Source organism: Heterodontus francisci, chromosome 24 (assembly GCF_036365525.1).
Source record: "Heterodontus francisci isolate sHetFra1 chromosome 24, sHetFra1.hap1, whole genome shotgun sequence".
Classification (NCBI taxonomy): domain Eukaryota; kingdom Metazoa; phylum Chordata; class Chondrichthyes; order Heterodontiformes; family Heterodontidae; genus Heterodontus; species Heterodontus francisci.
The window spans coordinates 37,654,401-37,667,566 of record NC_090394.1 but is presented as its reverse complement, the minus strand read 5'-3'; the positions used below and the strand labels follow the sequence as shown (position 1 = coordinate 37,667,566).

At 41.6% G+C, this 13,166-nt stretch overlaps 1 protein-coding gene across 6 annotated transcripts in view; it reads right to left on the bottom strand.

Annotated features, from left to right (window-relative positions):
• The window catches only part of iqce (IQ motif containing E), a 75,842-nt gene that overhangs the window by 42,484 nt on the left and 20,192 nt on the right, over window positions 1-13,166 (bottom strand). For all 6 annotated transcript variants that reach the window (XM_068055920.1, XM_068055924.1, XM_068055922.1 and 3 more), the window contains exons 9-10: window positions 8,222-8,271; window positions 4,180-4,343 (exon numbers count right to left, since the gene is read on the bottom strand). In XM_068055920.1, coding sequence (XP_067912021.1) covers window positions 4,180-4,343; window positions 8,222-8,271 — 214 coding nt within the window. The remainder of the gene's footprint in view (window positions 1-4,179; window positions 4,344-8,221; window positions 8,272-13,166) is intronic.

Sequence of the window (13,166 nt, the reverse complement as noted above, 5' to 3'; positions counted from 1 at the left end):
CCCAGTGCCACGTGCTAGTGAGCATAGGAATAGGAAGAGTAATTGATTGAACACGTGGCTGTTGAATTGGTGTAGGAAGGAGGGCATCAGATTTCTGAAGCATTGGGACTGGTTCTGGGGCAGGTGGGACCAATACAAGATGGACGGGCTACACCTCAACAGGACCAGAACTCGCATCTTTGCAGGGAGATTTGCTAGTGCTCTTGGGGAGGATTTAAACTAGCTTGTCAGGGGGATGGGAACCTGAGGGGAAGGTCAAATTGGAAGGAAGCAAAGCTGTTAACAGGAGGTAGAAAAGTAGCAAATAACATTAGAAAGCAGGAGAAACAAAGGCGAGCATCAACTAAGCTTAGAATGCAGAATGTCAAGAAGACAAGGTTAAGGGCACTCTACCTGAATGCACGCAGCATTCGTAACAAATTAGATGATTTAAAGACCTGAATAGAGGTAAATGGGTATGATCTAATTGCCATAACGGAAACGTGGCTACAAGGTGACCAAGACTGGGAACTGAATATTCAAGGATATTTGACATTTAGGAAGGACAGGCGAAAAGGAAAAGGAGGCAGTGTTGCACTGTTAATAAGGGATGGGATCAGTTCATTAGTAATGGAGGATCTCAGGTCGCAAGAACAAAATGTGGAATCAGTTTGGGTGGTGCTAAGAAACAGCAAGGGGCAGCAAACATTGGTAGGAGTTGTTTACAGGCCAAACCATAGTGGTAGTGTGGGACATGGTACTAATAAGGAGATTGGAGAAGCATGTAGCATGGACAAACAGTAATTATGGGTGATCTCAATCTGCATATAGACTGGGTAAACCTAATGAGCACTAGTGCTGTGGAGGAAGAGTTTTTGGAGTGTGTTAGGGATGGTTTTCTAGAACAGTATGTTGAGGAACTGACTAGAGAACAGGCTATTTTAGATCTAGTTTTATGTAATGAGAAAGGGCTAATTAATAATCTTGTTATAAAAGAACCTTTCGGGATGAGTGACCTTAATATGATAGAGTTTGAAAGTGAGGTAGTTCACTCTGAAGCCAGGTTGTTAAATTTGAACAAAGGAAATTATGAAGGTATGAGGGGCAAGTTGGCTCAGGTGAATTGGGAAAATACATTAAAAGGTATGACAGTACATAGGCAATGGATAGTCTTTAAATAAATATTACATAGTTTACAGCAACTATACATTCCTTCAAGGCACAAAAATCCCAAAAGTAAAGGCAGTCAACCGTGGATAACAAAGGAGGTTAAGGATTGTATAAGATTAAAAGAAAAGACCTATAAAGTTGCCAGAAATAGTAGTAACCTGAGGATTGGGATGATTTTAGAATACAGCAAAGGACGATGATCAAACTGATAAAGGGAGAATAGAATATGAATGTAAGCAAGCAAAAATATAAGAACGGACTGTAAAAGCTTCTATAGGTACGTAAAAAGGAAACGTTTGGCTAAGACAAAAGGAAGAGTCAGGAGAATTTATAATGGGGAATAGAGAAATGGCAGAGAAGCTAAATGATTACTTTGTGTCTGTCTTCACTGAGGAAGATACAAGAAATCTCCCAGAATTAGAGATCCAAGGGATTTGGGGGAATGAGGAATTGAAGGAAATTAGTATTAGTTAGAAGTTTGTATTGGAGAAATTAATGGGGCTGAGGTTGATAAGTCCCCAGGACCTGATATTCTACATCCCAGAGTGTTGAAAGAGGTAGCTATGGAGATAGTGGATGCATTGGTGATCATCTTCCAAAATTCTATAGATTCTGGAGCGGTTCCTGCAGATTGGAAGGTCGCAAATGCCACCCCACTATTTAAGAAGGGAGGGAGAGAGAAAACAGGGAATTACAGACCTGTTGCCCTTATATCAGTCATTGGGAAAATGCTACAATCTATTCTAAAGGATGTGATAAAGGGACACTTGGATAATGATGATCTGATTGGGCATAGTCAACATGGATTTATGAATGGGAAATCATATTTGACGAACCTGTTGGAGTTTTTTGAGGATGTTACTAACAGAATTGATGAAGGGGAATCGGTGGACGTGGTATACTTGGATTTTCAGAAGGCTTTTGATAAAGTCCCTCACAGGAGGTTGGTCCGCAAAATTAAAGCACCTGGGATAGGAGGTAATATACTGGCATGGATTAAGGATTGGTTAACAGGCAGAAGGATGGTAGTAGGAATAAACGGGTCATTCTTGCATTGGCAGGCTGTGACTAATGGAGTACTGCAGGGATCAGTGCTTGGGCCCCAGCTGTTCACAACATATATCAATGATTTGGATAGGGGGACCAAATGTAATACTTCCAAATTCGTGGATAACAAAAAACTAGGTGGGAATGTGTGTTGTGAGGAAGATGCAAAGCAGTTTCAAGGGAATTTGAACAGACTTAGTGAGTGGGCAAGAACGTGGCAGATGGAATATAATGTGGAAAAATTTGAGGTTATCCACTTTGGTATGAGGAACAGATGTGCGGAGTATTTCTTAAATAGTAAGAGATTTGAAAGTATGGATGTACAAAGAAGTATGGATGTACAAAGGGACCTGGGTGTCCTTCTCAATATGTCACTGAAAGCTAACATGCAGGTGCAGCAAGCAATTAAGGCGGCTAATGGTATGTTAGCCTTTATCGCAAGAGGATTTGAGAACAGGAGTAGTGAAATCTTGCTTGTATAGAACCTTGGTTAGACCGCACCTGGAGTACTGTGTGCAGTTTTGGTCCCCTTACCTTTGGAAGGATATTATTGCCATAGAGGGAGTGCAACGAAGGTTCACAAAACTTGTTCCCGGGATGGCGGGACTGTCCTATGAAGAGAGATTGGGGAAACTGGGCCTGTATTATGTAGAGTTTCAAAGAATGAGAGGTGATCTCATTGAAGCCTACAAAATACTTAAAGGGATAGACAGGGGAGATGCAGGTAAGACGTTTCCCTGTTTGGGGAGTTTAGAACCAGGGACACAATTTCAAAATAAGGGGGAAGCCACTTAGGACAGAGATGAGGCGAAATTTCTTTACTCAGAGAGTTGTGATTCTTTGGAATTCTCTGCCCCAGAGGGCTGTGGAAGCTCAGTCATTGAGTATGTTTAAAGCAGAGATTGACAGATTTCTAAATACAAATGACATAAAGGGATGTGAGGATAATGTGGGAAAAAGGCATTGAAGTGGAAGATCAGCCACGATCATATTGAATGGCAGGGCAGGCTCGATGGGCTGAATGGCCAAATCCTGCTCTTATGTTCCTACTTGCAGGGGAGACCAAAACTAAGGGTCTTATAAAGTAAGACAGTTACTGATAAATCTAATAAGGAATTTCAGAGATTCTTTACCCAAACAGTGGTTAGAATGTGACACTCGCTGCCAAGTGGCGTGGTTGAGGCAAATAGCATAGATGCATTTAAGGGTAAACTAGACAAGCACATGTGGAAATATGGAATAGAAGAATATGCTGATGACATGAGATGAAGTAGGATGGATGGAGGCTCAAATACAGCATAAACACTGACACAGACCAATTGGGCCGAATGACCTGTTCTGATGCTGTAAATTCTATGTAATTCTATGCAGGGTTGCATAGACTACACTTGTATTCCCTCGAATATTGAAGATTAATAGGGGTTTAAGATGATTAAAGGATTTGATAAGGTCGATAAAGTGCAACTATTTCCTCTTGTTGGGAAGTCTAGAGCAAGGGGACATAAATTTAAAATTAGAACTAGGTCATTGAGGTGTGATGTCAGGAAATCCTTCTTCACACAAAGCGCAGTGGAAATCTGGAATTCTCTCCCCAGAAAAAGTTGCTAAGGCTTGAGGTCAATTAAAAATTTCAGAATTGAGATTGGTGGATTTTTGTTAGGCAAGGGCATTAGGGATACGGAACCAAGGCAGGTAGATGAAGTTATAATCTAATTGAATGGTAGAACAGGCTTGATGGGATGAATGGCATATTCCTGTTTCTGTGAATGACAAACACATGATAGTCTGGCACTCAATGGTACAGCACAGCTGGGCCAACAGAGGGCAGCATCGATAGAGAATGGAGGCTCCCTGTACATGCACTTGTTAAGTTGTGAGGACGTCACACCAGCAGAATCAATGCTCGAGTCAGAGTGCTAAGCAAGAACTGAAAGCTCCTATGGTGAAAGGTGGGCAAGCAGTAAAGAGTCACACGATGCCTACCTTGGGCTGTGCTGGATGTGACAGAGCTGCGGGGTGCTTGGTCCAGGTCAACCTTCAAGGCTTTATTCTCCTCTTGTAGGTGTTTAAGGCTTTTGGATAATCTGAGGATGGTTGAGTTGAGCACTTTCTGTTGTTTCTGTGATTCTCTGCTCCCTGCTACAGACCTGCAAAAGAAAAACAGAAGTAATTACTAGTCGCAAGCCAAACGTTACACGTGTAGTTGTGTCTCCATTTTGCCTTCACTTTCCTCTTGTTTTGGAGGGGAGGCATAAGGCTTCCACACACACTGCCAGACAAAAGACACATGGTAGTTGATAGCACTTTGTCAGAAGGTTGTGAGTTCAAGTCCCACTCCAGGGACTTGAGCACATAATCCAAGCTGACACTCCCAGTGCAGTACTTTTGCATCAAATGTTAAACTGTAACCCCATTTGCCCTCTCAGGTGCATGTAAAAGATCCCATGGCATTTTGAACAAGAATAGGAAATTTCTCTCTGATGTCCTGGCCAATATTCAATCGTCAACCAACATCACTAAAACAGATGATGATCTGGTCATTATCATGTTGCTGTTTATGGGATCTTGCTGTGTGCAAATTGGCTGCCACATTTCCTACAACACTGACTACACTTCAAAAAGTACTTCAATGACTGGAAAGCATTTTGGGACATAGTGAGATTGTTGAAGGTGTTATATAAATGCCACTTCTTTCTTTATTCCACTGGATACAGCCTGTCCTGTCAGCTGTTCCTCAATGTGGCCTGGCCAAGGCTGGCATAGTTTAATTTTCATTGAATTAAGTGAACATCAAAGTGCCTGAGGAGTCAGGGTACAGTTGTAGTTCAGTGGTGTCCACTAGACCAAGGGATCATTTTATGAGTCTTTTCTCAATGCATTTCTCTTGTGTTCCTCTCCAGACTCAGTACCTCACCCATTCTCTACACAGGACCTTTGATTGTGTTGGCTGAAAAATTGTCATTGTGGAACCATCACAGCCTAAGATGACTCTAATCTCACCCAACAACCACATTTGTGTGCTTTCTATACAGAATCATCGACAGCAGTAAGGAATGGGAAACCCTGGCTAAGTTTTCACCATCCTAGACCAGGGCCATTATGCACTAATACTCCTGACTGGGATCAACTCATTCAGCAATTGAACATTTGATATTCCCAGCCACCAACTCTATCCCTCTCCCTGGCAACTGTCTGAAGCTAAAACAGACTGTTCACAACATTGGTCTTGTATTTAATCCGAGATGGGCTTCAGGCCACATACCCACGATCACTAAGACTACCTATTTCCAGCTTTGTAACATCGCTTGACTCCATCCCTGCCACAGTTCATCTGCTGCTGAAACCCTCATCCATGCCTTTCATCCATGCCTTTGTTACCTTTATACTTGACTATTCCAATGCACTCCAGGCTGATCTCCCACTTTTTACCCTTCATAAACTTGAGGTCATCCAAACCTCTGCTGCCCATGTCCTAACTAGCACCAAGTCCTGTTCACCCATCACCCCTGTACTTGATTACCTACTCCTGATGCTCCTGGTTAAGCAACGCCTTGATTCTAAAGTTATCATCCTTGTTTTCAAATCCCTCCATGGCCTTGTCTATCCCCATCTCTGTAATCTCCTCTAGCCCTACAACCCTCTGAAATATCTGCAATCCTCCAATTCTGGCTTCTTGAGCAACCCTGATTTTAATCGCTTCAACATTAGCAGCCTTGCCTTCAGCTGCCAAGGCCATAAGCTCTGGAATTCCCTCCCTAAACCTCTGTGCCTCTCTACCTTGCTTTTCTCCTTTAAGACACTTCTTAAAACCTAGCTCTTTGACCAACCTAGCTTTTGGTCATCTGCTGTAATATCTCCTTTTGTGACTCACTATCAAATATCTTTTTGATAACGCTCCTGTGAAGTGCCTTGGAATATTTTTAAGTGCTATATAAATACAAATAGCTGTTGCTGGATTGAGTACCAATAAAAACAATTTTGCCCACTAACTGTCAACTAGGCTCATTGGTAGCACTCTTGGTTCTGGGTTGTGGGTTCAACCCTGCTCCAGAGACTTCAATGCACTTTACTGCAGTACTGACGGAGTGCTGCGTATTCTTTGGATGAGACCTGTTCAGGTGGATGTAAACAATTCCTGAGTTATTTGAACAGGAGCATCAAGCTCTTCCAGTGACCTTGGCCAATTTTTGTCCCTTAACCCACGTCATCAAAAATAGATTTACTGGTTACTCCTGTGTTTGGGAGTTTGCTGTGCATAAAATAGCTCCTTTGTTTGCCTACATAACAACAGTGACTGCACTTTAAAGCTTAGTTCAATGGATGTGAAGCATTTTGGGACATCCCAGGAGATGTAATAAAGTGCTATATAAATACAAGTTCTTTCTTTAAGTTGTTGAGAAAGGTCTAAAGACATTTTTCGACTTCCAAAATTCCACTTAGCGATTTTCTCGATCCTTTCTCATCAATTTCTTTCTTTCATGGTCACACTCTGTCCCACACACTATTGTCAGGAGGAATCCATAAGGGGGAAGATGTCAGTGAGTGATTAGGTGTGAAAACCCTCTTTACAGGTTGAGCAAATGCTTTAAGAAAGAAAACCACTAACTCCATTACAGGAATACGTGAAACTGAAAGTTCACCTTCACTGTGTAGAACACTGTAACATCCTTATTTGCACCTCTCCATTTGATTTTTTACATTATCTTTTATATCAATAAATATCCATCGTGGCTCAGTGGGTAGCACTCTTGTCTCTGCATCAAATAGCTGTGAGTTCAAGTCCCACTCCAGACACTATTTCGAAGAAGAGTAGGGGAGCTCTTCCTGGTATTCTAGCCAATATTCATCGCTCAACCGACATCACTAAAAAAACAGATTATCTGGTCATTATTGCTTGTAGGAGTTTGCTGTGCACAACTTGGCTGCTGCTTTTCCTACATTACAACAGTGACTACACTTCAAAAGTATTTCATGGGTTGTAAAGTGCATTGGGATATCCTGAAGTTGTGAAAGGTGCTGTTTAAATGCAAATTCTTGCCTTCATTTCCTTAAATATTGAATGCTAATGATGACATGAATGCAAAATAACCTGGAGGTGATACTAGGCTTATGACATCTTTCATAGAGCTGAAGTGATTTGTAAGGTGTCGGTTAATACTGAAGTGCCATTCTGTGGATGTTAACTTGGCTGAGGATCACCTGAAGACGCAAGCTTTATGCTAAAGGATTATTTTTTCACTAAGTTTCAACCCCTCCCCTTTATCTTTCCTTCATGTTTGAATCCCTCCAATCAGGTTTCTGCCCCTGTCACAGTACCGAAACAGCTCTTATCAAAGTGACAAATGGCATCCTATGTGATTGTGACAAAAGTAAACTTTCTCTCCTTTTCGACCTGTCTGCAGCCTTTGACATGGTTGACCACACATCCAAGATATCTGCACTCCTTTAATGCTGGCCTCTTGGGCATTCCCGATTTCAATTGCTCCACCATTGGTGGCCACACCTTCGACTGCTGAGGCCCTCAGCTCTGGAATTCCCTCCTACACCTTTCCACCACCTCTCTACCTCACTTTCCTCCTTTAAGATACTCTTTCAAACACACCACTTTGACCAAGATATTTTGTTTTATAATGCTCCCGTGAAGCACCTTGGGATGTTTTATTATGTTAAAGGCGCTATATGAATGCAAGTTGTTGTTGTATCCACTTCTGAATTTGTTGACCCTATTTTGCGAGAACCTCACCCACATTCAGCCATTCTTCCTGCACGCCCCTAGGCATTGAGAGTTGGCAGGTCATTCAACTATGGGATATCAAGGTCCAGCCTTTTCTCAGTCTGGAGCAGGTCCCTTGGGTGATATCTCCTCACTGCAGCCTGGACTAATAGATCCAAGAGTGGCATCACAATGGCTGAGATGTGCTAGCTCAGCACAGACTGATCTGTTTAGATCTCACGCTGCCTTCACTCACTGATCTAGCATCGATTTCCCCCAATGACCAATTCAATTAATTTGGTTTCTGCTCACTTTGTCTCTGCTGTCTCGTTGTCGGTCAACAGAAGTCGGAGTCTCTGAATCTAAAAAAAGAAAAATATGTGCATGGAACAAAGAGATAATAAAATATAATAATTTTTTTTAAGTGATTAGGAGTCCTCTAAGGAAATCCCCCCCCCCCCCCACCATGGCTGTGTGTGAATATAGTGCATGATATGATCATGAGCCCAGCTGCGACATCTAATCAGTGCTTATTTACCTGGTCTCAGGTGGGCTATAGTTATGGCTCTACACGTATCCTCAAAGCTTTGGGACTGGTGTTGAAGAAAGATCAGCCTGGGTTTTTGCTCAATGGCTATTCAGTGACTCCTGCTGACAATTGTGTATGCATGTATACACGTGTGTCTGTGTGTGTATACCTGTGTGTATGCAAGTGGGTGTATGTGGGTGTGTGTATACCTGTGTGTGTAAGGGTTTGTGTACTAGATGTGTGTGTGTGTTGTGGATGTGGTGAGATGACAGTAACATATGTAAATGATTACACTGTTAATGATGACCCCTGCTCAGGGTTGAGTTACCAAGCCACACTCAGCTCTAGGCTCACAAACAACGCTTCCTCTAAGCTACACAACGGTACAGCAACCCGAAAGTTCCTGCGCAGGCCCCACACAAGTCGGCTCCTTTAACTTACTGTGTGTGCACGACTGCGCAAAAAAATCGCCCACACACTCGAAAGAAAATTACAGGGAACACTGGTCACAAATAAAGAATGGCTACTTGGGTTGTTATCAGAGGGCAGCTGGTCGGAAAGCTTATGGGCAGAGCCAAGGAGCACAGCAGGGAAATCAAAAAATTGTGTCTTTTCTACTGCTTTCTTTAAAAAAAACTTTCCACAAGAAAGGGATTAGATTGTCTTGCTTTCTTGGTACAATGGGGATTAAAGGGCAATTTATTAGCATGTAATTGCGCAAAGATGGGTGGTAGGTCAGAAGATTGGATAGAATATAAAAAACAGCAAAGAATGACTAAAAGACTGATAAGGAGGGAAAATTAGAGTATGAGAGAAAGGGAGCGAGAAATATAAAAAGATAGTAAGAGTCTCAAGAGATACTTCAAAAAGAAAAGAGTTAACAAAGTGAGCATTGATCCTGTAGAAAGTGAGTCTGGGGAAAATAAGGAGATGGCAGATGAATTGAACAGGTATTTTGCATCAGTCTTCACTATAGAGGATACAAATAACATCCCAGAAATAGCTGTAAATCAGGAAATGGAGGGAGGGAAGAACTCAAGAAAATTACAATCACCAGGGAAGAGGTACTGAGCAGGTTCCTAAAGGAAGTGGCTGGTGAGATAGTTGATGCGTTGATTTAAATTTCCAAAATTCCCTAGATTCGGGTTCCATTAGATTAGAAAATAGCAAATGTATCTCCTTTATTCAAAAAGGGAGACAGAAAGCAAGAAACTACAGGCCATTTAGCTTAACATCTGTTTTAGGGAAAATGTTGGATGCCATTATTAAAGCCATTATAGCAGGGCACTTCGAAAAATTCAAGGTAATCAGGCAGAGTCAATATGCTTCTGTGAAAGGGAAATCATGTTTAACCAATTTATTGGAATTCTTTGAAAAAGTAACATGTGCTGTGGATAAATGGGAGCCGGTGGATGTACTGTACTTAGATTTCCAAAAGGCATTTGATAAGGTGCCACATTAAAGGTTATTGCGCAAAATAAAAGCTCATGGTGTAGGGGATAACATATTGGCATGGACAGAAGATTGGTTAACTAACAGGAAACAGAGAGTAGGCATAAATGGGTCATTTTCTGGTTGCCACGACGTAACGAGTCATGTGCTGCAGGGATCTGTGCTGGGGCCTCAACTTTTTACAATTTATATAAATGACTTGGATGATTGGACCAAAGGTATGGTTGCTAAATTTGCTTATGACACAAAGATAGGTAAGAAAATAAGTTGTGAAGAGGACGCAAGGAGGCTACAAAGGAATATAGAGAGGTTAAGTGACTGGGCAAAGATTTGGCAAATGGAGTATAATGTGGGAAAATGAGAAATTGCCCATTTTGGCAGGAAGAATAAAAAAGCATAGTATCTAAATGGTGAGAGATTGCAGAGCTATGAGGTGCAGAGGGATCTGGGTGTCCTCGTGCATGAATTGCAAAGGATTAGTATGCAGGTTCAGCAAGTAATTAGGAAAGCTAATAGAATGTTATCGTTTATTGCGAGGGGAATTGAATACAAAAGTAGGGAGGTAATGCTTCAGCTATACAGGGCATTGGTGAGACCACATCTGGAGTACTGGGTACAGTATTGGTCTCCTTATTTAAGGAAGGATGTAAATGCGTTGGAAGCAATGCAGAGAAGGTTTACTATTGTAATACCTGGAATGGGTGAGTTGTCTCATGAGGAAAGGTTGGACAGGCTAAGCTTGTATCCGCTGGGGTTTAGAAGTGTAAGAGGCAACATGATTGAAACATGTAAGATCCTGAGGGGTCTTTACAGAGTGGAAGTGGAAAGGATGTTTCCTCTTTTGGGAGAATCTAGAATTAGGGGTCACTGTTTAAAAATAAGGATTTGCCCATTTAAGACAGGGATGAGGAGAATTTTTTTCTCTCAGAGGGTGGTGAGCCTTTGGAACTCTCTTCCTCAAAAGGCAGTGGAAGCAGAGTCTTTAAATATTTTTAAGGCGGAGCTAGATAGATTCTTGATAAGCAAGAGTGTGAAAGGTTAGTGGGGGTAGGTGGGAATGTGGAGTCGAGGGTACAATCAGATCAGCCATGATCTTATTGAATGGCGGAGCAGGCACGAGCAGCCAATTCCTGCTCCTAATTTGTCTGTTCGTATTAGAGGTGTTTACAATGGTGCAAGGATATGTTAGGGTCTGAAGTTCTGTTAATGGATGATAAATACCTGGTAGTTCAAGATAATAGGGTGAACAGGTATTGGGTGTTAATTAGTTAATTGTATTCATGTGTGTATATATAAAGAGCCAGCCAGCATTGGCTGTTGTTTGGAGAGCAGAAGTAAGCTCTGTGCAAGCAATAATCAATCTCCTACAAAGAATCCTAGTCTCAGTGTCTTCTTCACAAACAGGCTTGGAGATTTCTCTAACAGGATAGGGCAGAGTAGATAGAAATTTCTAGTGATTGAGGGGATTCAGAATGAGAGAAAATATGTATAGAAGATGAAATGTAACCAACTTAGAATGGAGAGTAGGAGAAACTTTTTTTTACACAGGAACAGGCCATTTGGCTCAACTAGTCTACGCTGGAGTTTATGCTCCACACGAGCCTTCTCACTCCTTATTTCATCTAAACATACCGGCGTATCATTCTATTCCTTTCTCCCTCATGTACTTATCTAACTTCCCCTTAAATACATTGATGCTATTCAGTTTATCTACATGCTGCTCCTCAGTGACAGGATCTGAAAACAGGTCAGGTTCCACGTGTATGCTGTTGACACTCAGCTCTATCTCACCACCACCTCTCGACTGCTCAACTATCTCTGAACTGACGCACTGCTTGTCCGACATCAAGTACTGGATGAGCAGAAATCTTGTTCAACTAAATTTTGAAAGTATCTACCCAAACTATCTTTGGGTCACTGCCTCAAACTCCATTCTCTGGCTATGGCTTCCATCTCTCTCCCTGATGTTATGAAAGTGATTCTATTTTTCTATATTTTTTTGAGGACTTGTGGTTGAAGATTGGAGGGCTGAAATGATTCCATAGATGCTGGACTGTTTTTTAAAAAAAAGATCACCGGAAGGACTTTGGAACTCGAGCTTTCTATTTAAAAACACTTACTGGAAGTCACATGTCTTTAGCTAAGTAAACAGCAGGTGCCTTCTGACTATGGGAGTTGTTTACAGAGAAGTGTATTGTCAAGATTTATGGTGGTCAAAAGTTGGTTTAGTTTTGAATTGTTTTGAGTCAGGAGACATCAATTTTCTCCACCTCTTTGAGAAACCCTGCGAATCCATTGTGTGATAGCTGAAATCCCTGATGCCGCAGTTCTCCTGGAAAGCCTGCAGATTAATCCTCGACCACGCCCAAAAAGAATTGCTCCAGAAAGATCCCAGTGACAGTCGGCTACGCGTATTTGGGACGTGAGAATAAAGGGACAACTGATATGATTCCATATCTTCTCCTTTTCCTTCAAGGATTAACAAGTATTTAGCCAAAGTATTCTTTTTTGACTTTTTTTGTAAAAAGATCTCTGCAGAGAAAACTTCTTTATTTTTTCTTTAACCAATGTGTATGTGTGTCTGTGTGTTGGGCTAAGGTAGAAGGGAATTTTTATTTTTCAGTCTGTGTGTTAATGCTTTGCATCTTTACTAAATATGTCTTGTTTTATAATAAAGTGATAATTTTGGTTGTTTATTAAAGAAACCTGGTTGGTGGATTTTATTTTTTTATAAAAATAGAGTATATAATTGCTGTATTGGTAACTAGGTAAACATTTAAATATACTTTGTGACCTGTGCAGAAGTGGAACTAGAGAAAGACAGTGCACTCCTCCTGTCTCGTAACACTGGCAACTGTCTGAAGCTTGGGGCTGCGTTTGCCTTGAGATGAGCTTCTGACCACTTATCCGCTCTGTCACCAAGACTGCCAACTGCCACTTCCATAACATCACCCAACACAGCTTCTGCCTCAGCTCATCTGCTGCTGAAGCCCTCATCCATGCCTTTGTTACCTTTAGACTTCACTTTTCCTATTGTCTTCTGGCTGGCCTCCCATCTTCCACACTACATAAAGTGCTCTCATCCAAAACTCTGCTGCCCATAACTTAACTTGCTCTAAATCCCATTCATCCATCACCTCCATGCTTGCTCACCTACATTGGTTCCCAATCTGGCAATGCCTTAATTTTAAAATTCTCATCCTTGTGTTCAAAATCCCTCCATGGCCTTGCCCCTCCCTATCGCTGTAACTTCCTTCAGCCACATAACCTTCACGA